Source organism: Haliotis cracherodii, unplaced genomic scaffold, assembly GCF_022045235.1.
Source record: "Haliotis cracherodii isolate W230 unplaced genomic scaffold, xgHalCrac1.p SCAF_32, whole genome shotgun sequence".
NCBI classification, from domain to species: Eukaryota; Metazoa; Mollusca; class Gastropoda; order Lepetellida; family Haliotidae; genus Haliotis; species Haliotis cracherodii.
The window spans coordinates 1,557,800-1,584,262 of NW_027266289.1; the positions used below are offsets into that span (position 1 = coordinate 1,557,800).

General features: G+C 41.4%; 1 protein-coding gene across 1 annotated transcript; it reads left to right on the plus strand.

The window, feature by feature from the left end:
• The first annotated feature begins 786 nt into the window (after nucleotides 1-786).
• LOC139477196 (uncharacterized) lies at nucleotides 787-26,463 on the plus strand. The gene is made up of 4 exons (XM_071259754.1): nucleotides 787-1,712; nucleotides 24,754-24,813; nucleotides 25,288-25,353; nucleotides 25,937-26,463. The coding sequence occupies exons 1-4, from the start codon at nucleotides 833-835 to the stop codon at nucleotides 26,329-26,331; spliced, it is 1,401 nt and encodes a 466-aa protein (XP_071115855.1). The 5' UTR covers nucleotides 787-832; the 3' UTR covers nucleotides 26,332-26,463.

Consider the following 26,463-nt stretch of genomic DNA (forward strand, 5'->3'; position numbering starts at 1 on the left):
TAATTGAATTGGGAACAGGTCAACAGGCATGTGAATAAATATGTGTTCGTTTGAACAGTAGTTGATTTATCATCCTTTCTGGAAAAAGGTTTGACAGACTAAACTTGATTTTGCCCCGGCACATTTCACCTGAAGAGCTCCACTGCGCAAACATGTCACATTTTAACCTCCCTACAATGGCCATGAACAGATCTGGATATACCAATTTGATTGGTTCATGATCTGTAACATCGATCACAAGGAATCAACATATGTATTAGCCTTATCAAACGAACTTGTATCCAAATGTCTTCGTTTAGAAACAGAATGATTGTTAGCCATAGTGAAACAGGGAGGGGGATTTTAGGGGGTGGGGGATAGGAGGAGAAAGGTATATGTGAGACTGCATGTGGCATAGAGACCTGGGTGTCTGCTACAAGTGGATCAAAGGTACATGTTGTACATTGGACATATAGACCTTGGTGTCGGGGATGGGCAATAAGTAAGTTCCGCAGCGTGAGACAAAGAGAAGTAATTAACGCACATTATCAATGTTTAGGGGTTGGATCAAGATGAGTTAAAGTAAACAAGAAATCAAATATTGTTTAAGTTACTTCTATAGTAATAATATTCTCAACACGAGGCTATTGTGGCAACATACTTGGTATGTAACACAATACCCTGATGAAGCTACCAGCCTTATTTGTCTCTGTGGTGCCACTTGTACGCACAGGAATTTTCTGTCAGAGCATTCCTGAGTTGGCTTTTTGTCAAACACTTCAGGCTAAGTGCGATAATGATCCAGCATCAAGTCAGTCTTCTCGTAACTGCGGCGAGCTGCACATATCTCTGCATGATGGAACTAACAAGAGTTGTATTCATCAGTCTTGTGTTCTTGTGTGGTGTCAGAGACGCACATGCTGATACCAATTTGACCGACTTGACTGGACAAGTGAGAGTCCTGACAGCAAGTATCCAAGCATGGAAAGGAAGAGTTGTTAATATTAAGACTGATATGAAAAACCACTTTAGGAGGTGGGAGTCATCACTGAAAAATCAACTGACTGACACGTTCATTCCTGCCCTGATAAAGCCTCTAGTGGAGCAAGCTATTACCGGCATCCTGAAAGAGTATAACATTAGGGATATTATGAGCGGACGTGTTCATGATTTAGTTAACAGACTGAAAGTCAGTGTTCATTACACAAAAACACAACTTCAGGCAGTAACACAACAGCTCAGACGTGTAGAAAGAGAAAGAGACAGTTACAAAGAAAGTATTGAAAAACATCGTAGCGAGGTGAACACAGACATCCACAGTTTACAGCTGCAGCTGAATGAGACGAAAGCTGGTCTTCGTGATGCAAACATGGTAAACAGTGTTCTTCAGGAAGAATTAATTACACTAAATACATGCTGTGTGAAGAGAAAAGAGATAGAAGCTCACGTCCATGATGAACAGTCACACAGGAAGGGCTTGGAGGAAATGCAGCAAAAGTTAAAAACTGACATTCAGAGTTTAAACATTCAACTAAATCAGACCATTGATGACCTACACGATTCAAATCAAGTAATCACTGGTCTTACAGAGGACATGGTGACACTGAATACAAGCTGTGTGATGAGAGAAGATATTAAAGAGGTCGATGTTACAGACAGGTCGCTGACTACATCGTCGTTGTCGCAGGTGTCATTCACAGCATCGCCCCCTTCGTTTCCTGGTGCTGCAGCAGGTGAGACTTTTAGCAGAGATTTCTCTCTAAACATTCCACGCGAAAGATGCATGAAATATCTTATTCATATCTTAAGGCATATGCCTTCTTCTGTTTTTAACTTGTGTCTAAACGTCTAAACATTCTGTGTTATAAATGTGTAATACACTTGAATACACTGACAGATAACAGTGTTATCCTACATAATTCTGTCTCAGAAAATTGATATGTGTGAATAGAGTCCAATATTCATATTCACCCTGTAGCAGAACGAACAGCAAATAAGTCAAACATACATGGAGTTCTAAACACTGCACGTATCATAGTTATTGATATAATAATTAAAATTCATTCTCCACATTAATCATGATGTCCTCCTTATGTAATATTAAGAACTTAGTTTTGATGAATAGACATAAATGTTTTTTACATCCCATCACATAAAGCTATGACAGATATCACATGATTCATTATACTCATCTCTGCGCTACATATTACTTAAACTGCACCAATGCACTCATATGTACAAGATGTATAGTATTCACGCAGTTCACAAATACAGGTATGTAGCTTATACTAGGACTAGAATGTTTAAGATGCCTACCGAATGTGTGGCACTCAGGTGACAGTAGGCATAATCTACTGTAACTGCTTGTCACTGCAGATCCTGCTGTAAGTGATAAAATACACTTCACTTACATAGTTTAGTATACATATCATACAATTATATACACAGTAATACTGCCATGTCATTTCATTCTAAACATAATCTCAAATGGAATGGCATAGATAAACCTACATAAATATGTCCTTATCTGAGCCATACCAGCATTACCTGTGCTGTGATATACTCTTAATTACAAACAACACGCATGAACATGAATGATATTGATTAATTTCTCATAGCACAAACATAACATGTACCATGGTATTGAATATTAAACATGGCCAACAAAATGGCGGACAAGATTGGGACATAGTGGACTGACTTACAAAGTGCTTGTGTTAGCATAGAAGATAAAACTGACCAAGCGGACAGCAAGAATATCTTGCCCTCTAAAGGCAAGACAAACGATTACCCCGGACCCTCACCATAACACAATAGAACTGGCCAGAACAAGGGCAGCTTGGGCCAATCAGGCTGGGAACTGGTACCGTGCATAATCCAAAAAAACACTACAACAACACTGTCAAAAACCAATGCGATATATATACAATAATACTAAGAAAGAAATACACTGACACACACACGCACACATACACGCACACACGCGCGCGTACACACACACACACACACACACACACACACACACACACACACACACACACACACACACCCGCGCGCACACACACATATATGTTGCCATACTGTTTCATGCCAAAGAAAGTCATGATTCATTCGTTGGAAAGATGTCATCGCGTCAATGTTGCAAACAAAGGTAGCACGTTCAGATAGATTTATCTCCCCGAGGCATGATCGTCCACAAGTCAATTTATTAAAGTCTAGTTTCCAGCCCGATGAACTTTTGATCTTGACCTAGGGCGGCCTGTGCGGGGTCGATCCTTAACTTTTCTGCAGAACATATTGAACATATTGTCTACCCACTACCGACTTCCGCCAGTTTCCGGAATGACAATTACTCTTAGGCGTTCATTACATTGTAGACCGCCTCCGTGGTCTAGTGGTAGAACGTCCGCCCGCCCAATTTCACCTCACCTCATTACATTGTAGACGACGCATTCCTACTCTGATCATAAATATTGTAGTGCATCAAGCGTAGAGAGCTTACCAGCTCACGTGCACGGAGGAATGTTTGTGTGCAAAGTTTCGTGTGTGTTGATGCGTTAGGATTTGGTTTCGAAGCCGTTTAGCATCTGTCTCTGGCAGTCTTTTTTTTAAAGTTGATCGTCCTTCTGATCATAAAAAGACGGGACACCCAATATCCAGGTACATAGGTTAACGTCGGTATGAATACTCCCACCAATAGTCATTACAATATAGAAAAGAGCTCATGACTCAGATAAAAACTAGAAACATTGCGCGTCTCTTAAATAAGTTTTTAGTAACACGACATTTATACGGGGTGAAAATATACAGGAGCGTTCTAATCCTACTGCATTTATACGCAACCTCTATACTAGGCTAACTATACTACTCAAAAGCAGTTAGGGAACACTGATATGTTTGCACTTAAAATCAAAAAGGAACAGAAGACTGTGTAGTAAATTCAATAATGACCGAGGATACAGTAAGAAAGAATCATGAACAATCCACTACATTTCATAACGTGAGTGTGAGTGAGTTGGATTTAACGCCACTTTTAACAGTATTCCAGTTACATCACGGCGTGTCAGCTTAATGTGGGGGGAAAGCCCGAAGTGATGCAGGTCTCAGACGTTTACCACTTCGGTGAAACCCACGAGCACGGGTATGGTGCTGACAAACCTAGAAACATAATCGGGCCGAACCCACAATCATAGGTTTCTGTCGTGGCCAAGGGACGCAACTCTGCACAGCGAATCGCGGCGTCTTAGACGACTGGGCAACCCGTGCACACGAAAGAATCATGAACAACCCACTACATTTCATAACGTGAACAAGCGTTGATGTCAATAATGTCACTGGGGTCAAAATTGGAAATCAACGTCATGAGAGAAAAGTCTGTAATGAGTGTGTCCGCTCCTAGCAGCCACACATGCAACACAACGACGCCTCATGGATGTCACTAATGTCTGTAGTGTGTTCTGTGGGATAGCAGGCCACTCAGCCATTGAGCAAGCTGGCGTAGATCTGGAGGTGGAGGGTGGCTCTCTCTAACACGTCTCGTTACCAGATCCCATACGTGCTCAATGGGTGCCATATCAGGATAATATGCTGGCCATTCCATGCGAGTAACATTGTTTTGTCCCAGAAAGTCAGTGACTATGCGTGCACGATGAGGTCTATCATTGTCATCCAGGAAAACCGCCTGTGGGCCTATTCGATAAAGACAAGGGATCATCATTGGTCTCAGAATCTCACCCCTGTAGCGAACAGCATTCAAAGTCCCGTTGATGACGTACAGATTGGTTCTGTGATGAAATGAGAAGGCTGCCAACACCATGACACTACCACCAACAAAACGATTGTGTTCACGGACGTTGACGTCAGCAAAACGTTTCCCACGCCGTCTGTAGACAAGAACACGACCGTCATTATGCTGCAGTGAGAACCGAGATTAGTCAGAAAAAAGAACTGCTGACCGCTGTTGTCTTGTCAACTGTCGGTGTTGCCGTGCCCTTGCGTCTCTGGCTGCTCCGTGACGCGGAAGAAGAAGCGGTCTAATGGCTTGACGTCGGGGCCTGATGTTTCTTTCCCTCATACGGTTTCTTGTGGTTTGGTCACTGACATTTGTTCCTGGAGCAGCCCTCGGTTGCCTTCAAAGATGGTTTGCTGTGACTGTTCTCCCCAATGCTTCAACAACGACGTACCGGTCTTCTCTTCCTGTTGTCACACGAGGTGTCCTGACCTTGATCTATCACATACTGTCTGTGCTTGTTTGAATCGCTGACGTAATCTGCAAATGGCGGATGGACTAACATTTAACCTTCGAGCTCTGGCTCGTTCTTCAATCGTGAGGTGTCGACGTTGTGGCATGTTGAACACAGTGATGCAGTTTCATAGCCTTTATCAACCCAAATGTCACACAAAAATGCCTTGTGGCTCGTGCTTCATGAGAATTATGAACAAATGCACGATGTCCATTTTTACGGCAGCTGTGAGGCAGAGATTACAACAAAAGTTCCATGAAAATGAGTGCTGATCAAAATAAACGTTGACGAGTCCAGTATGATTCAAATTCTTTGTTCTGTCATTAAGTCACTTGAGTAAGGGTAGTCTTCAATATCAGTATGTTAGCCGCCGACCAGGAGGCCATTTACCAAATTTAAAAGGAATCGAATGAACAGTGCTACAAAATATCAGTGTTCCCTAAATTGTGTTGACGAGCATACTTCATAATCAAACACAAAAGCAATTCTAAATGATTTACACTCAATTAAAACTTGTTCTAAAACAGCATTGAAGACACAATACACCAACTTAGTGTTTCTAGTGGACGCGGGGAGCGGCATAAACAATTCTAAGACTGTACAGTAAACATGATACACCAGCCCCGAGCTTCTAGTTCTATCAGTAATCGTCATTAACACTTCCAACACTGTACAGTAGACATGATACACCAACCCTGTGTTTCTAATGGTGGCGGGAAGTGTCATTAACACATCTAACACTCGACAGTAGACATTATACACCAGCCCCGAGCTTCTAGTTCTGTCAGGAAGCGTCATTAAAACTACCAACACTGTACAGTAGACATGATACACCAGCCCTGTGTTTCTAGTGGCGACAGGAAGCGTCATTAACACTCCCAACACTGGATAGTAGATATGATACACCAGCCCTGTGTTTCTAGTGCAGTCAGGAAGCGTCATTAACTCTTCCAACATCGTACAGTAGATATGATACACCAGCCCTGTGTTTCTAGTGGCGACAGAAAGCGTCATTAACACTCCCAACACTGTACAGTAGACATGATACACCAGCCCTGTGTTTCTAGTGGCGACAGGAAGCGTCATTAACACTCCCAACACTGGATAGTAGATATGATACACCAGCCCTGTGTTTCTAGTGTAGTCAGGAAGCGTCATTAACACTTCCAACATCGTACAGTAGATATGATACACAAGCCCTGTGTTTCTAGTGGCGACAGAAAGCGTCATTAACACTCCCAACACTGTACAGTAGACATGATACACCAGCCCTGTGTTTCTAGTGGCCACAGAAAGCGTCATTAACACTACCAACACTGTACAGTAGATATGATACACCAGCCCTGTGTTTCTAGTGGCGACAGAAAGCGTCATTAACACTTCCAACACCGTACAGTAGATATGATACACCAGCCCTGTGTTTCTAGTGGCGACAGAAAGCGTCATTAACACTCCCAACACTGTACAGTAGACATGATACACCAGCCCTGTGTTTCTAGTGGTGTCAGGAAGCGTCATTAACACTTCCAACACTGTACAGTAGGCATGATACACCAGCCCTGTGTTTCTAGTGGCCACAGAAAGCGTCATCAACACTTCTAACACTGTACAGTAGACGTGATACACCAGCCCTGTGTTTCTAGTGGTGTCAGGAAACGTCATTAACACTACCAACACTGTACAGTAGACATGATACACCAGCCCTGTGTTTCTAGTGGCGACAGAAAGCGTCATTAACACTCCCAACACCGTACAGTAGACATGATACACCAGCCCTGTGTTTCTAGTGGCGACAGAAAGCGTCATTAACACTACCAACACTGTACAGTAGACATGATACACCAGCCCTGTGCTTCATTAACACCTCGTGTTTGAGGCCATGTATGTCATTATTCTAACGTAGTCCATATTGATGTCTAGATATGTTGTACTCTGATCTATCTAGTTCATCTGTAACATTTACTTCTTTACATGTTCTTTATGAATGTATAACTCATCTCCTCGGTGCATGGCTTATATGCGGCCTTAGATTGAATTCTCTCAATCAGTGACTCACTATTAACTCAAATGTTTTACATCTGTGGCATAACTGACCTGCCATGCACGTGCTGCACGTATAGTTAATAACCTATACTGTATATCCCCCTGTAACAATGACACATTACATACCAAACCGAATCGTTTTGCCTCAAGTGATGCTATCACGAATTTCATTCACAATCTGTTCTTTTCTTACTTACTTACTTTGGAGATTTAACGTGCGCTTTCCGACTGATGCGTATTTCGCACACTGTTCTTTTCTTACTTACTTACTTATATTGGAGATTTAACGTGCGCTTTCCGACTGCAAGCGTATGTCGCACACGGGCCCGGCCAGGCCATTTAATGTGTTTCCAAAAAGGGGAAAAGTGAGTTTGTGCAACCCAGGAGGGGGCTTTAGGGGTTACTTATATAGTAATTTTGAAATTTTGAGATTTGGAAAGAATGCCAAGAGTGGGTGGGGGACGAACTAAGGGAGCTGTGTGTGTTGGGTGGTTATCAAATAAGGTAGTTTTGGTTTTAATATTTTATTTGGGGTTTAAATGCAACTAATTAGTCCTGTTTTTATTAGGTATATGCCTAAGGCTTTGAATTTTTCTAATTTATTTTGTGGGTTTAGGATTGATTCTAGTGTAAGTCCGGTTTTAAGATTTAGGGTGGTCTGTAGTGTTGTTCGGTGTGTTTGGTAGTGTGTGCAGTGAATGAGTACGTGTTCTGGTGTTTCTTGTTGTTTGCAATGTGGGCAGTTTCCTGTTGTGTGTAGTTTAGCTATTTTACGGTGATTATTTAGTTTGGTGTGGCCTGTTTGTAGTTTGGTAATTATTCTGTCGATTTTTTTGGATGGGTGTAGTATTTTGGGTTTATTTAAGGGTTTTTTGAGTACTTTCCTGATTTGGCTATTTGAGTTTTGGTATATATTTTGCCATTTTTTGTTAATTTTTTGTTTAGTGACACTTTTGATTTCTGATTTTGAGCTGGGTAAGTTTAAGCTTATTTCTGGGAGTTTAAGGGATAATTTTGCTGCTTTATCTGCCTTTTCATTTCCAAAGATTCCTACGTGGGCGGGGATCCAAATGAACTCTATTTGTTTACCTACCTTAGTTAAGTTGTTTGAGCTATTGAGTATTTGATTTATTAGTTTGGGGCGGTTTTTAGTGTTTTTATTTTTGAGGGCTTGTAGTCCACTGAGAGAGTCGGTTAGGATGAGGATTTTTTGGTGTTTTTTAGATTGCTGATTGTGTAGTGCTGAGGCCATGCCCATTAGTTCGGCCGTGAATATGGATTGGTTGTTTGGGAGTCGGTAAGATTGTGTGTCTTTGGTTGGTTGTGCGATGTGGACTCCGAAACCTGTGTGTTTTGAGATCGGATCTGAGGATCCGTCTGTGTATATGTGACACCAATTTGGCCAATGTTCATGTATGTATGCTAGTGTGGTGGTTTTAGCGATGTTAGGATCGGTCTGTTTATTTAGTGTATCGGCTAGTGTTGTGTCTATTTTTGGTATTTTAAGTTTTGGAGTGAAGATATTGGATGATTTATTGTTTTGTTTAAGATTATTTATTTTGTGTTCGTTTAGGTAATTGGTTATTCTTTGGGAAATTGGAGTAAGTAGTGGATGTTTCCGGGCTAGGGCTTGGTTTCTAGGGCTAATATTTTGTTTTATTAAGTTTTCGATTAGTGGGTTTGATTGGGACGCGGCCCAGAAGTTTAGGGTAAGTTGTTCCCTACGTAGTTTAAGTGGCATTTCTCCTGTTAAGGCCTGGAGTGAGGTGGAAGAGGTGCCATGTTGAGTTCGTGTGATTAGTTTTAGGGCCTGATACTGGATTGAGTCTAGTTTTTTAATGAGAGAGTTGTTTAAGGTGTCGTAAATGGCACTGCCATAGTCTAGTTTGGACCTAATTAGTGATATATAGAGTGAGAGGAGGGTGTTTTTAGAGGCCCCCCAGTTGGAGCCGGTCAGGCATCTTAACGTGTTTAGGTCTTTGCTGCATCTGGTTACAAGGTTTTTAATGTGAGCATCCCAGGTGAGATGTTTATCGAAGATTAATCCTAAGAATTTGGTTTGTTTTTGGAATTTGATTGGTTTGTTGTTTAGTTGGAGGTTTAGGGTGGCGGGTTGCATATTTTTGTGTTTAAATACTATTCCTGTGGTTTTTTCTGAGTTTAGGGAGAAGCCCCATTTGTCAGCCCATTTTTGTATTTTATTTAGAGATTTTTGTAGTAAGTTTTGGGCCATTTTAATGCTTTTAGTGCGGATCCAGAGTGCTCCATCATCCGCGAATTTTGATGTGTTTACTTTGGGGGATAGTCCCTCGAATAAATCGTTAATCATAATATTGAAGAGTGTTGGGCTTAGGATGCTGCCCTGGGGAGTGCCATTTTCTAGGGGACATTGGTCCGATAGCGTTTGGTCTATGCCCACGGTGATTTTGCGGTTTGTTAGGAAACTTTGGATGTAGTTAATTATTTGACCTTTAAGTCCTATTTTTTGTAGTTTTTGTATTAGTCCGTTATGCCAAACCATGTCGAATGCTTTGGAGAAGTCTAGAAAGATGCCTGTAGTATATTGTTTGTTAAGTTGGCCTGTTTTAATGTCCTGCTCTAGTCGGGCGAGGTTATCTAAGGTTGAGCGTCCAGGAGTGAAACCGCTTTGGTCTGGTTCTTTTCGTGAAGGCACACCCTATTATAGGATAAAGGCACGCCCTATTACTAATCACTCAAGATATTTCCAAGGGATAATTTATACCTGCATGTCAAAATGTTTCTACAGGACGATGATCTCACTGTCTCGCGCTTATTGTAGCGGTCACGCAAGGTAGACACAATTGTATAGATAACAACTTCTTTAATACTGTAAAAAGCGAGGTTTCGGTATGGATCCTTATACCGTTGTCAAGCAAGACTGAATGAGGGACATAGTACAGAAAGTATATAATAGGTGGAGGATTAACGGCAGAGGATTAAAAGTAACAACAATTGCATACATGAGTGGGATAACATAGGTAGATGTTGACAACAAAGGGATAATACTGTCACAACACGATGGAAGCCAACAGGACATGAAGCCAATTAAACAGGATAAGTGATTAATGCTTGATGAGTTCATAGTAGGCGGATGGGATGAAATAGCCTTGATCTCTGTTTAGTGATGGCAAGTGTATAAGGATCTATACCGAAACCTCGCTTTTTACAGTATTAAAGAAGTTGTTATCCATAAAATTGTGTCTACCTTGTCATCCGTCAACTTGAAAAAACAAGTTGAAAAAACAAACTGTTCAAGGGAAAATATTTTATTGCGGTTCGAGCTTATACCACCATACAGTGCGAGCGCTACCCGTATGTCAGGACATGCTTATCCTTTTCGCGAACACCTGGTGTCATCACTGATTTTCAGTGGTCATTCACATTTTTTTTACCGCTATTTGCCCTCTATCCAAAATGGAATCTGTTTCGGCGGATAATCTAGATTGGTTAATCTATTGCAGTGACAATTGATGTATTTGCAGTCACGGGTCTAGTTTCATCACTTGGTCTTACCCCGATCAGGTGGAAAAACACAAAGTAAGAGCGTGATCTGTAGTATACATTGACAGGTGCTTCCTTGGAATGGCAGTTGTCCCGTGGAGACTTATGATACAGACACAATAGTTTTGTTTTCGTGCTATATACATTAGGCCTAGTTGATTGGAATGTTGTCTGTCATTTTCATTTGGCGTTGATTTGGTTAACCATTAATATAGACATTTTGCTAAACGGGGACATTTATCACCAAATACATGCATTCACCTTTAAAAGCGCCCCAAGAGCACGAATAATTAATTCCATACTGGAATACAGACATAGGGGTATAGATGTCAGTAGTTGGGTCCCCAAGCCGGAACACACGTTTTTACGTTTGTGAAGGAGCTGTCGAATGCAAAACGTTCTTTATTAGGGAACATAAGTGTAGAAAGTTAGTTTGAAGCATGAATGAATTCCGAAAATCCGACCTCAGTGTGATAAAAATGCCTGACATATCTGTGAAAGGTATCTTTGTATGACAGGTGGAGTGAGTGAGTGAGGGAGGGAGTAAGTGAGTGAGTGAGTATGCTTTAAGCAATATTCCAGCGGTATCACGGCGGGGCACGCGAAGTAACACAAACCTGTGACAAGTCATTGACGGAAACTGAACAGCAAATATCCTTCCGCCGTACATGTACTTGACCCAACACTGTACACCGACAGACGCCTCCATCATCATACACATCATCGGCATCCACGACTTCTTCAGCCCACAACGCCCTAACCCCATTCACATGGTCATTCCAATGATTTGAAAGCAAGCTTGCCACCATTCTGAGTCCCGTTTCAAAACAACTCTTTGTCTGATAAGACGGAATAAAAATGTTTACAGTACAGCACTATCTATAGATTTCTAACGCTCTACAGAAATATAGATTCTGATCATGGATACAGGAGTTATAGCTGTTTTTACAGACGCCGAAGGTTCCGGCGCAGAATAACTACACAAGATGAAACATTGCCACCTTTCCGAGTTCCATTTTAAAATAACTCGTCTTCCTGATTGAATTGTCAGAACCGCATTGTCAAGGGGTTCTAACGCTATGTAGACATAGATAAATATTCTGTTAACTGGTATATAGCAGGTATAGATACCGTTCCGTACACCTGTATAGCTAGCTGGCTTACCCACGAAGAGACAAATCAGAATAATATTGACTCGTTTAGGAGAGTCCAGTTGAGTAACATTTAGTCCCGTAAATATAGTTATCTTACAAAGGGACAGACAGACAAGAAAAACAATATTTTTCATTTCACTCCCGTCTCCGACGAATTTTCAAATTAATGAGTAGGCACGGTTGACCCAGTTGCTTTAGTCGCAGCAGTTCGCCGTGCAGAGATCGCCGAATCCCAGCACCATACCATACTTCGGATGTTCCTCCCACATCAAGCTGACACATAGTGGTATAACCGAAATACTGTTAAAAGCGGCGCGAAATAATAGTCATTCAGCATATCCTTTTTGACGATCCTTTATCGATAAATTATAAAGATCATTTTTCCCCATAATGTTTGGATGATGTTTATATGCTTACTACATCAAACTTCAGATAACCAACGAGTCTTTAACCCACAGATTTAGCTCCTTCTTTACGGACTTAATGTTCAGTAAAGATTTTGAATATAAGAAATACGAAATGTAACAGCAACAAGGCAACACTTAATCACTATGTCAGTGGCCGAAATGTTTCAGAAATTCAACATTGAAAATGGTGGCTATCGTCGCGATAGCTTAGGTGCTGTGTTTGCTTGTGATAAGGTTAGGTAACTGGTCAGTTGTTATCGGTAATTTTCCGATCAAAACACAAATATGAGTTCATGGTCTGATGGTTTTTAATTAACCAAAATGATGTCTCAGGGCAAGGGCCAGGCACATCGGGCTCGACCAGTTCAAAAATATGTTCCCATGGTAAGAAGTGCAGGCATGCAGTCAAAAGATAGAGTCCTTACAATCAATTTACCCCTGAAGATCTGGGGTAGAATAGGTCTTTAGCGACCCATGCTTGATGTAACAGGCGACTATGCTTGTGGCAAGAGACGACTAACGGGATTGGGTGGTCAGGCTCTCTGACTTGGTTGATGCATGTCATCGTATCCGAATGGCGTGGATCGATGCTCAATCGATGCTCATGATGTCAATCACTGGAATGTCTGGTCCAGAGTGCGGCGTTAAACAACAAAGAAAACAAACAATCTTACAGTCAATAGATCGAGTCGAACCTCGGTCACTCCAGTTGCCCATTCGATGACGAGCCTGTCCTGTCTGGTTAATGGTGTTAATGGTGTATTCATGGATGGACTAAAGCTTAGTAAAGTTGATGTGGGTATCAAACCTTGTATGAGTGTGCGCCAGCACATGAATGACACGGAAGGATGAACGGTCGTCGGACCATTCCCTCCAGGACGCACATCACGCGACTGGATTTGGCAAGGATACGTATGCAGGTTTGATAATGAACGACGCCGACTGAAGCTGCGTAACTGCCAAATGTGTGGACGTATACGTAGCAATATGGCCACCAGCTGTATGTGAGCGACAGGTGAGGTCAAATTGGGTTTAACGTCGCGTCTAAGATTACTACACTTATATATAGAGACGTGCATGCATGTCTACTGAGTCAAATTTAAAACTTGACATTTTTAAAAGTAATCCCATATATGATAGAAAACGGACAAATGTATCAGAGAAGGTAATTTTTAATCATTAATATCCAAAGAAGGATTTTAATGAACGGTGGTAACCATATTTTTTTCCAAGCACCTACGGTATTCGGTAATAACATCAACAGTTTATCAACATCAACGGTATCAACAGTTTAAATCATAAGTCCCAAGCACGAGATTCTGATGGCACACAAGTTCAGTAGCGTGTATGGCCACCATGTGCGTTGACAACTGCCACACAACGCCTCCGCATGGACCTAATGATGCTTGTGAACACATGATTGGGAAGACGACGCCATTGTTGCTGCAAAATGGTGCCAATATCTTGCAAATTCTGTAGCTGGTTCTGGAGAGTGCGCAGACTTCTGCCAAGAGCATCCCAGACGTGTTCGATGGGATTGAGGTCGGGAGAGTCCATGACGTTGACTCCCGCATTCTGAAGGAAATTCCTTGTCAAAATTGCTGTGTGGGGTCTGGCATTGTCGTGTTGGAAGATCAAACTGGGTCCATGTGCTGCCATAAAAGGCAGAAGTTCTGGTGCCAGTACCTGGTCACGAAAAGCAGCAGCGTTGAGGTTGCCACGGATGACAAGAAGCCTGGAACGTGCATTGCCACAGAAAGCACCCCACACCATGACACTTCCGCCTCGAAATCTGTCAACTTCCTGTACACAATACTGGGCGTAACGTTCATAACGGCGCCTCCACACCCTCGCCCTACCATCAGCAAATCGAAGATTAAATCGGGATTCATCGGGAGTCCATCGTAAGTGTTGCTGTGCCCATAATTGACGTAGACGTCTGTGTAATTGAGTCAGAATCGGCCCGCAGTATGGCCGTCGTGCTTGAAGGTGAGCAGTTCTCAAACGGTTTCGAACAGTTTGCGCACTGAGTCTACCCCTAAACAGTTCATTTCTAGTTGATGTAGCCGTCAAAAATCGGTTACGGAGGTGACGTAAGACAATCTGACGATCCTCTGCATGTGACGTCACACGTGGTCGACCTGGCCGAGGGCGATCAGCGGTGGTACTTGTTTGCTGTAGACGCGTCTGTAAATCATAAACAGTCTACAACCCATCGTCCTTGCGACTTCAGCTACGGACGTTCCCGCCTGCAACATGCCAATGGCACGTTCACGTTGCACATTTGAAAGGCATGGCATGACAAATGGTCGTAAAGACTTTTTTTTTTCTTGTGTTTTTCTTTTTTTGTTAATGACTGTTAACAAGTATGGCTGAAAAAACGATTTTGAACGATTCACCTGCACAAAAACGGTTGTTATCTGAAGACAATACGTGGCCATTATTGTTTAATACACAATAAGGGCCCACAATGATGACTGGTCAAGATGTTAAAATTTTAGGATTGTGAAGTTTTAAATTTGATTCAGTATGTGTGTGGCTGCTTGTACTATTCCGGACTGATGCCGATTTATAGTGCTAGCTCACTGAGATACCATGCCGCAGTTTAACATGAATACCCCACTCAGACACAGTATACTGACTTCGAGCCGACCAGTCCTTGTTTTAGCCCGTTTATGCCGAGAGCGCCAGACTGGGTAACAACAAGTACCATCTTTTAACGTTTTTTTTGTATGACGCGGCCGGGGATCGAACGCCGGACCTTCCGACCTCTACCACAAGACCACGGAGTCGGTCGTGAGCGACAGGGATGGCGGAATAGAATGTGCGTGTGTACTAGTATGGTTAAAGCCAATGGAGCTATTGAGAATGTTACCTTTTAATATCTCACACGTGTATCTGGAAAAAGAATTAGGTAAAGAAACTTGCATCTAAGCATTCTCATAGAGGTTAAAAGTAGGTACTTGTTGTTACCTTGCCTGCTGTTAATTTATCTTAAAACGTCATTTAATCACACTGTTGAGTTTTAGTTAAGAAATAAAGTCCCCTCTACCCCAATGAAAAGTATAGTGTTGCCCTCAACTAAACTGAAGTACAAAAGAAAGTACACACCCCACTATTCTGACAGTAAAAGAAGACAGGGCAAACTTTATTGTGATTGTAATGTTTAATGCCATTGTTGAGTCATTTTCAAACATGTTTAGAATGGATTTAAAGATTTGTGGCCACATAAAACTTTTCAGTTGACAATAACGTCCATAGGCGGTCACTCATCAAAAATCACACTTGTAGAAATGATGACAGTCCCAGGTTTGAAGGCCATGCGAGTGGTCTCAGTACCTCGTATGACCCCCATTTGAGTTAATGCAAGCCAGGACACGCCTTCTCATGGAAAAGGTCAACCGTCGGATGCCACTCTTCTCGCAGAGCCTGTTCCAGCTGTGGTATGGTGGTTGGTGGCTATGCACGTCGTCGCAACTGTCTACCGAGATGGTCCCACAGGTGTTCAATGGGTGACAAGTCCGGAGAGCGTGACGGCCAAGGCAAAAGCTGAATGTTCTGACGGTTCAGGAAGTCCATAGGGAGTCTAGCGGTGTGTGGTCGGGCGTTATCTTGCTGAAAAAGAAACCCCTGCCTTTGCCCCTGCATGAAGGGGATCACCACCGGCTGTAACACTTGGTCCCTGTACCTCTGGGCTGTCAGGGTCTGGTGGAGAATGACCAAATCCGTCTTCTGTTCGCCGCAAATGCCTCCCCAAACCATAACGCTGCCTCCGCCAAAAGGATGAACTTGTTGGACACATGCTGCAGCCAGTCGCTCGCCTCTACGTCGGTAGACTCTCACTCTACCGTCAGCATGGTAGAGGTTGAATCGACTTTCATCGGTAAAGAGGACTCGTGACCAGTCACGACGTTGCCAGCGTCTGACTCTTCTTGCCCAGCGAAGACGGCTGATACGGTGTTGAGCGGTTAAGGTCATCCCACGGAATGGTCGATAAGCCCGGATACTGGCAGCTCGTAGTCGTCTCATGACTGTGTTCCTGCTGATGTGGTGACCTAACGCTGTCGACGCTGTTGATGCCATGGTGAGGAACCTGTTGCGCAGGTGTAATGTGCGTATGTACCGGTCTTCTGCAGGGGTCGTCACTCTCGGTCTTCCTCTTCTTGGGCGGTCGGATGTCTGGCCAGTCTGGTTGACACGACGAAGGAGTCTGATAATGGTTTCAACCAAGGGTCCTTGCGATGTGACTGTTCGACGCCCCCACTTGGGACATTCCCATGGCTCTCTCTCGCTCCGCTGCTGTTAAACGTGACATTTATCTAGTGTTTTTTTCGTTGAATGTGTAATGAACGATAGAATCCACTGCCTTTTATACTGTTTCTACGCACATTGCACGTGCAAATGGAGAAAATTGCCATTTTCACAATGTGTGCTTTTGTTGCCTATCATAATGTCAAGGTTACGTTTCTGCGATATGCTCTCAATGGTTTTGTTCATTACATCACGATAGCGCCAAAAATGTAACAACTTTTTCAACCATATGCGTAATATATGATATTTTAGGGTGTGTACTTTCTTTTGTACTTCAGTTTATTATAGTTAAAGCACGAGGACGCTTGCGTTGCTTTGACGTTATAATAGTTCAGGGCAAAACTATACTTTATTACACTATACGTGCGACTAGAGCAAACTTGATTAATTTTCTACGATGCATAATTTAAAAATGATCAATTTTTTGTCTTGGAGATGAGTTTAAAATCAAATCTGTATTAACATGCGGTAAATTGAAAATCCTCCAACAGGCTAACTGACGGGCTGGTCCACTTGATTGCCTGTATACCCTTACTCTCAGAGACATATTTAAATTAAAAATATAATACAACACGACTAAAATGATTAGTTTATTATAATAGGTCCTATTTTCTTATCCGTCCAGTGTGTTGAAATTTAAAAAAAACATGCAAAAAACGAAGGATTTTGAAATTTATTTTTTTATAACAGCGGCTATATGACGGTGGTCTGTAAAAAATCGAGTCAACACCAGGAAATCCATTGATTGATATTATGAGCATCGATCCATGCTGAAGACTTATATATATATATTTAATTCGTGGAGCACCGGGGCCGACGCCCGCATCGAACAATTTTGTGACTGCTGTCGCACGGTTAGTTTGGTTGGTTTGTTGTTTTACGCCGCACTCAGCAATATTCCAGCTATATGACGGCGGTCTGTAAATAATCGAATCTGGATCAGACAATCCAGTGATTAATATCATGAACATCGATCCATGCAATTGGGATCGATGACATGCATCAACCAAGTCAGCGCGCCTGACCACCTGATCCCGTTAGTCGCCTTTTACGACAGGCATAGTCACCATTTACGGCAAGCATGGGTTGCTGAAGATCTATTCTACCCCGGATCTTCACGCGGACACAATGCTTTGTCGCAGGATAAAGTATAGTCGGTACCTTTGATCTTTTAGCAAAGCATCTTAGAATAAAAATAAAGACATATTTTACGCACGATGATGAGGTAGATTTCTTTAACCAATGAAGCAGGCTTATTTTTTTACCTCCACATGCAATCTGAGACGAAATAAGGTAAGACGGTAGTAAGACTTGTAGATCTAGTATCACTGCACACTGTATTATCTTAGAGTGATCGGCACAAGCAGCCGAGCGCCAAACTATGCCATGCTCTTAACCAGACACGTCACACTGACGTCATAGCTCGCCCCTTCGCCAGTCAAGGCGTTTCTTGACTGGCAGTGAGATGTGTCACTCGTGTTAGGACGTAAACGGTGGGTAAGTTTTCAGTTTGTACTTTAGAATTTTGTTAGGAAATTAAATGAAACTAACATTGTAAATATACCAATATTGATGTACAACAGAATACATTTTGAAGGAATCAGGTGCTTGCTTCACACAATGTTTACACCCAGACGTTTGTTTAGCCTGTCACCGGGGATAACAAACGTCTGGATGTAAACATTCATACTTCGTTTCAACTGAAAAGCTTGTTCTATTTTAATCAGTAGATCTATAGATTCTATTGCAAAATATATGCTTGTACGTTTCATCTCTGAACTAATAAGAATTATTTACAACTGAGACTGAAGACAATATGAGGTTATTCTAAATCTGTTCAGTCAAGTGTCGGATGCGTTTTTTCGCTCATATTATTAAAACGTTGTTCTGCATCACAGAATGGCCAAATGTGTCAGCCATATTATTTTTACACTCAAAGCGTGCAGCTTTGTTCTTCTAATCCGGAAAATATTATGTGGAACAATTGTATATCTGCAGTACACTACATTGTTTTTAAAGAACGGCAAGGAAATGCAGAATATATAAGGGCAAATGTGCATGATTCTCGTTATTGTATGAGTAAGTAAGAACGGACGTTTAATGCGAAAACAATTTGGCGCATGTCACACGGGCAATCGGCATTTCAGTCTTATCACTTTATAATAAACCTTATGACCTATAATAACCTTTAAAGGTTAATGTTTGGTCAAGGCTAATTATAATTCCTAGAATTAGCTGTCGGGGAATTAGCAAGGGACCGCACACCTTAAAACAACCAAGAGAGGCATCTATTAGTGGCCTGTCTTTATTCCGTGTGTCTCAACAGTCATTTACATATCACAATAAAACATAAACAAAGTACAACCTAAGACAATTGAAGTATTCCGAAAATTATGAATTAACAGTTACAGTATAAATCTTACAATATATCATACCATAAACAATTGCATTTAACAATGAAATGAAGACACTTTACATTTGGTTGAAAATATAATACACGTGATATAGCGCAACTAAGGACAATGTATTTTAGATAAATAGGATAACTCTTCGGTAAGACACGTTCTACATGTGGTACCAATAACTAAAATAATCTTACATGATCTTTTAATGTTTATTCGAAACGTAAAGATGACCGAACCTTACAAAAATACAATTTAAACCGAATAATAAGAATATAGAAATATTAATAAATATCTCACCCATTACTAAAATAATCTTACATGATCTTTTAATGTTAATGCGAAACGTAAAGATGACCTTTACTTCAATACAACCTTACAGAATACATCTTAAACCGAATAATAAGAATATAGAGATATTAACAAATATCTCACCCATTACTAAAATAACCTTACATGATCTTTTAATGTTTATGTGCAACGTAAAGATGAACTTTACTTCAATACAACCTTACAGAATACAACTTAAACCGAATAATAGAATATACAAATATTAATAAGATTTCAATCTGCTAATTAAATAATATGGCCACATGTTTTATATCTAAACTACCGTTAATAACCAAACGTCATATGCCCGACGGCATGTCATTGAATGTGTACCACATAGAAATAAATAGAGCCTAATAATACTGAAGATATAGCAATACATGAGCAGCTGAATTAAACAACAAGTGTTATGTGCGCTCACGGGTTTTGCGTGTACAGTATAGTTGCCTCGCTCAATAAGTACATTGTTTTAACATTAATTACATCAAGGGTAGTTTGAATCATTTGAATGGAACACACAGAGTAATCATTTAAAGATGCATTCATTTACATATATACATATACACTTCAATTGCAAACATTCAATAAAATATACAATTGACAACAGATGCACAGGAATTACTTTGCTTCCACGAGCCTGGTTATGCGGAATATAAATGTGCTGAACCAATGTCTAAAAACGTTATCATATTATATTCTATACTATTTTAATATACACTATATTGTTAGATACTATAACTATAATACTAACTTTACTTGATTACCTTAATCATTATTGCCTAATTTAAAATGTTGATTATATTCAAAGCAACTGAGAATATAGAATGCAATAGAAAACAGGAAAAGTAGGAATATAGTTTAAGAACATACAATATGCATGAAGTGAACATATCTTACCTTTAAACAACCAAGAGAAGCATCTATTAGTGGCCAGTCTTTATTCCGTGTGTCTCAACAGTGAGGTACCCGGTTGTTGTTGTTGCATTAGGTGTTTAAGAGGTCGCCTTCTGCCTAGGCAATTTCGGCTGACCTGTCCCTCTTTGGGACTCCTGTGTGTGAGAAGGGTTCACATATCTATTGTGACATAATTTCTGTTTTTGCATTGATATGATTTCTATTTTCTTATATTGATATGATTTCATTTTTATCCTTGGCTGCTCTGTTTCATATACGTTCGAGCAGCTGTCCATCTCTCAGAAATAGAGTTAGTTTGGCCTTCGCTATTGCATCTCTTGGCTTTAGGAGATCTATGACAGATAGCGGATCTAACTGCAATTCTTGTTTTAACCTAGCCCGGGCTGGGGCATGGTCTTGACATTCTAGTAACAGGTGGTCAATGGTTTCAGCCTGATTGCAAGATGAACAAACCTTGTCATAGTGCTTTTTGTGACCAAGTCTGAGGCGTGAGATAGCAGTTTTAATTTTCCTTTCATTTGAGTATGAGTTTGGCTTTTGCTGGACCTTGGGTTGAATTTTGTATAGCCATCTGCCGATCTTACTTGCGTCCCATTGGGTTTGCCATCTTTTTGCTATGGAGGCTTTGATTTTGCTTTTTATCTCTAGTTTACTAAAGGGAATAGGCTGTATATCCGCTTTGTCTAGAGCTAGCTTCGCCAGTGAGTCTGCTTTTTCATTTCCATGAATATCTATGTGAGAGGGGATCCAACACAGCTCCACCTGTTGCCCTTGGTCCGATAGTTTTGTATATTCGTATAGAATATTGTTGACTGTGTGTGGCCTGGAGTTTGAGTTTCTTCCACTGATGGCCTGAAGTGCACTTAGCGAGTCTGATAGGATGACTGCCTTTGCTTCCGGGAGTTCCGGTATGAGTTTGAGTGCATGATGAATTGCCTCCAATTCAGCCGTGAATACTGACTAACCATCGGGCAAGCGAACTGAATGTGCTTGGGGTTTGGAGCTGTGGATATGGATCCCGTAACCAGCACTGTTGTTGATAGGATTCTTGGATCCATCAGTGTATATATGGGCCCAGCTGTCCCAGGTAGTTTGAATTTTAGTGATAGCTACTGATCGTAGTAGGGTTGGGTTTTCTCTTTTAGTGACTTCTGATGTTAAAGCAGTGTCAACTTTGGGAGTTTGTAAAGTCCAGGGAGGGTGTAACCCTTTGTAGTGACTTTCTGGAGGCTGAATGTCATCGCAATTGTGACTTCGAATGAGTTCACGTACTAATATCCCAGATGGCTTTAGTGAGGGATTTTTTCGAGCTAGGGCCTCATCTCAAGCGTTTTTGTCTTGCCATATCTTTTTAACCAAAGGGTTTGATGTTCGTCCCCAGAACGATAATATTGCCTGCTCTCGTCTTAGTTTCAATGGGAGTTCTCCCGTTTCTACTTGTAGTGCTTCTAGTGAGGTGCCTGTCGCTGCGCCTGTGGCCAGTATTAGGGCTTTGTATTGTATTCTGTCTAGTCGCCTCAAGACAGTATTTGATGCTGAGTGAAAAGCCTCACAGACATAGTCAATTTTTGATCTGATAAGAGCTTTGTAGAGGTCCAGCTGAGTGTCCCTCGATGTGCCCCAAGATGTGCCTGAAATTGCCCGTAATACGTTCAGGTCTTTTTGACATCTGTTTTCCACATATTCTATATGCTTGCGCCAAGTGAGGTGTTGATCAAGGATAACTCCAAAAAATATTGCAGATTTTTCGAATTTGATAGGTTTGCCTTTTATGGAGACACGGGGTATCATAGCATCTTTCCCCCGGCGTTTGAATAGAACTCCAACAGTTTTTTCACTTGAAAGGGTGAATCCCCATTTATTGCACCATTGATCTACTCCGTCCAGGGCTGACTGGAGTTTTTTTCTGGTTTGTGAGATATCTCTGTGCTTTACCCATATTGCTCCGTCATCAGCGAACTTAGAAGTTTGGGTAGGAGAGTTGACATGGTCAAAAAGATCATTGATCATGATATTAAACAGGGTTGGGCTTATAATGCTGCCTTGTGGCGTGCCATTGTCCAGTGCCATAGGATCCGATCGATTGTTCCCTATTTTAACTGAAAGCGACCTGTCTTGCAGGAAGCTGTCTATGAAGTTTGCCATGTTCCCTTCAACTCCATTTTGTGATAGTTTTGAGAGGAGTCCGTCATGCCATACCATGTCGAAGACTTTGCTGAAGTCCAGAAATACTGCGGCTAGGTATTGTCTGTTTAATTGGGCTTTTTTTATTTCATTTTTCCGTCTTAGATTATGATCTAGACACGAGTGTCCCTTCCTGAAGCCACTTTGGTCGGGTTTTATGTGGTTGCCAGTTTCAAGATGATGCATGAGCCTTTTTGTAACCATGGCTTCCATGGCTTTGCAAATGTTTGAGGTGAGTGAGATCGGTCGATAAGAGTTTGGTAGGGCTTCGTCTTTCCCTTGCTTTAGCAGCGGGATAACCGCAGCATGTTTCCATGCTTTTGGGACTTCTCCTTTTGACCATATCGTGTTATACAACTCAGTGAGTAAGCCTTTGGTTTGATCAGGTAGGTTTTTCAATATCTCGTAGCTGGTTGTGTCAAGACCAGGTGCTGTGCCTTTTCTATGTTGTACCCGGAATAAAGGCCGTTATTTATACCACCGATGCTCTTAGGTCATGATACGGTCGCATTTTCAATTATCACTTACTTAAACAATATCTACACAATGTTGCTAATCTAACATGCTGACTATCTGAATTTCAGAGATTACCTCTCAGTTTTGAAGGACATGAGTATGCAGAAATGACTAAAATTACATAAGTTTTCTTGGAGAGCGCGTTATCATAGAATAATGTTTAATTCTCTCGCTGGACCTGTAGTCTTAACGATTAGCTCCTAACGCTTATAGACTAAATCTTGGGAATGAAGGCAGGCGTATATCAACACCGACTGATAATAACTTTGGACAGAACATGCATGTAGTCTTAACGCTTAATACATAATGCCGTTCGACTACACACATGTAGTCTTAACAATTAGCTCATAACGCTTTTAATTAAATCTTGGAAATGAAGGCAGGCGTATATCAACACCGACTGATAATAACTTTGGACAGAACATGCATGTAGTCTTAACGCTTAATACATAGTGCTTATCAACCCAACCTTGTGAATGAAGGCCGGTGTATTTCAAAACCGACTGATAGTTAATTGTAGTACACAAATTATTAAGTAACATACACAAAATATGATGTTTAGTCTTATTTTATGAAGTCAAAATTATTTACAAAAAATAGAAGAAAATATGATGTATTTTGGGACAATGACAACTTTATAGAGCCACGTGTTTATTCCCTTCTTTACACAACAAAACACCGTATCAAACATCTTGTAGTGCCGGCTACAGTTTCTGCCTCAGATAGTAAGCTGATCTGTGATAGGTGTACTGCCGCCATCGCTCGGAATGCTGAATTATGACAGTGTTGGAAAGAGTTTTCCTGACACTGAATTTCCACTGTGATGTACACGCGCTTAGTCAAGTAGACCTGTTGCTCTTTTACATTGATTGTATATCATCATGAAAATGTCATCACTGAAATATTAATCTGTAGCATGTCGTATATGGACGTTTGTAATACTGTGTAGCCCGATACACCAAACGATGTAAAATGCACCAGATTCAGTGTCTAGTTAAGAGAGTGTTTGTATTGGGGAGGGTGGGGACTAAAACATCAAGCAAAGTCACTTGGAACAACAAATAATTTACAATAGGTCGCAGCACTCTACATTTAGTAGCCTGTTATCATCAATTGGCAAAGGCAATATGTACACAGAGAAACGAACATGTTTAGTCCTCATAATGGTAACATATAAAACCCTAAAGAATGACATATGTCTACTAGCCTAGTCGTTATGATATCTGAACTATTGGGATGTTTGGCAAGGAATATAGGACGAGTGCCAATTTCTATCGCTGATGTAGTAATGTTCATTTATGTTGTATGTTGTATGATTATATTATTTATGACAACAAAATAATCTAATCAGTTCCTGCAACTTCAACCAAGAGAAGAGATATATCTCAGCAGTGTGCAGCTTAGGTTTATTCAGGAAGTACTTAAATAAATAAAAGCAATATAAATGTAATAAATATAAGTGATTTCCAAAATTTGTCAGTCACCAGGCTATGGTATATTAATAATACCTCTACTGCAACAAATGTATTATAAGTTATGTTCATCAGTGAATAAATTTGAAAGTTACACGTTTGTTGAAAGGCAAAAGCTTCTCTGAGGTCAGTAGTTATAATGTTTACCTGCAATATATAGTTTTCATGCGAAGCCCATGTCTAGTGTTCCCCGCCCAGATATTGCTGGAATATTGCTAAGAACCTGTAAAACCCAACTCACCCAACCCAACTGAACAGCATATTTTGTGTTTCAGCCTCGAGCGACCCGAGTCACGGAGAAAGGGCTGAACAGATGACGACAGTGACGACCCATGGTAGGTGGGAGAACCCAGCAGGTGATAGATACTGTCACTGTCCAACTTTGTACGAGATGAGGTCACATCAACATGTAACAAATATAAGCCTGAAAGTTCACTCCAAGAACTTTCATATGAACAGTCTCTACAATAACAAGCTGATAAATGTAATCTTTTATTATCCTAATAATTGGAAACAAGTCAATTGTATTGGCAGTACCACCATAAGATTCAATCCAACAAGCCTGTACATACGCGCCGCTCAGATGAACAGCAATCTCAATGTTTGTGTTGTATTTATGATAGAATCTAGTCGTTTGAGTGATTTGTTAGTCGCTAGACGACCTTATATTTATACCTCTACTAAGATGAATGGTTTTGAAATTGTATTCATCAGTCAAAATTTAAAAACCTAAACTTTGTAGAATATCTTGTATGTATAATGCTTATTTAGTTTGTATTGTTTTCTGAACAGCATGTTCTGTGTTTCAGCCTCGAGCTACCCGAGCCAGACTGCGAGGACACCAGTGACGACCACAAAAAAGCCTGCTACACAGGGTAGTTGGGAGAACCCAGCAGGCAGAAAGCCCACACTTTACCCCCCCCAAAAAAAAAAAAATAACAAGCTGGGGTATAGACCCGTGGGGGTTCTGACATGCGTCTTGCATGTCATCGTATCCCAGTTGTATCGATCGGTGCTCATGTTGTCAACCACTGGACTGTCTGTCTGTACCAGACTTCGCCATCTTATTGCTGGACTACTGCTGAGTGCGGCGTAAAACAACAAACAAACAGACTGACATACTCCAATGTCGTGTCTTATAAGATCTATCTAATATTTCCAAACAACTGTACTGACAGTATCATCTCATAAAGCTCAGTCCATGAAACGTTAACACTCGCCAGCCACACACAGAATAATGTTACAACAACTGGGTGTGACAGAAAGATTCTAAACATTGACCACATAATCCTTGATTACATGAACCAGCTGTCGTCCTTCCCCTTGATCCTTGTGTTGTCAGCCATGTTGGAAGTGGTTGATGACGTACCGTGTCACGTGTCACCACGTTGAGGTGTGAACCATGTAGATGTATGACGGAGATGTCTGGAAGTGTACAGAGTTTACTTTGTGTTACAGCGACTCCATCACCAGCAGACTGCGAGGACCTCAGTGACGCCAGCAGGTGGGGGAACCTGAAGAAGGTGAAGCGGCTCCTGTCTCAGGGCGTGGACGTCAACTGTAGGTGGTGGAGCTGGACACCGGTGATGAGGGCAGCATACGAGGGACACAGAGACTTGGTGGAGCTCCTGGTGAGTGAAGGGGCCGATGTGTCAGTGGTGGACGAGTACGATTACAACATCCTTCACTACGCCTGTGCTGGAGGAGACTTGGAGACGGTGAAGTTTGTGCTGTCTCTGCACGTGGTGGACATCGACGCCAGGGGCAACAACGGACGGACGGCGGCCGACGAGGCGAGACTCAGGGGACATACGCGAGTGGTGGATCTCCTCGTGTCCCGCGGCGCTCAGTGACGTCAGTGTCGTGTTTGTGTAGACGGTGGGGGAGACCTGACAGTGACGTGGTGTGCCGTTCACGTCGTCGTGTGTACATATGTCTTTATTTACGTGAAACTGTTTGTTGTTTTTGGAGATGAATAAAACTTG

What these genes read in the sequence shown, in the direction of transcription:
- LOC139477196 (XM_071259754.1), top strand. Translation starts at nt 833, where the DNA reads ATGATGGAACTAACAAGAGTTGTATTCATCAGTCTTGTGTTCTTGTGT. An exon ending in GTTTCCTGGTGCTGCAGCAG is followed by an intron (nt 1,713 to 24,753) that starts GTGAGACTTTTA and finishes TTTGTGTTTCAG; the next exon opens with CCTCGAGCGACCCGAGTCAC. An exon ending in GACGACAGTGACGACCCATG is followed by an intron (nt 24,814 to 25,287) that starts GTAGGTGGGAGA and finishes TCTGTGTTTCAG; the next exon opens with CCTCGAGCTACCCGAGCCAG.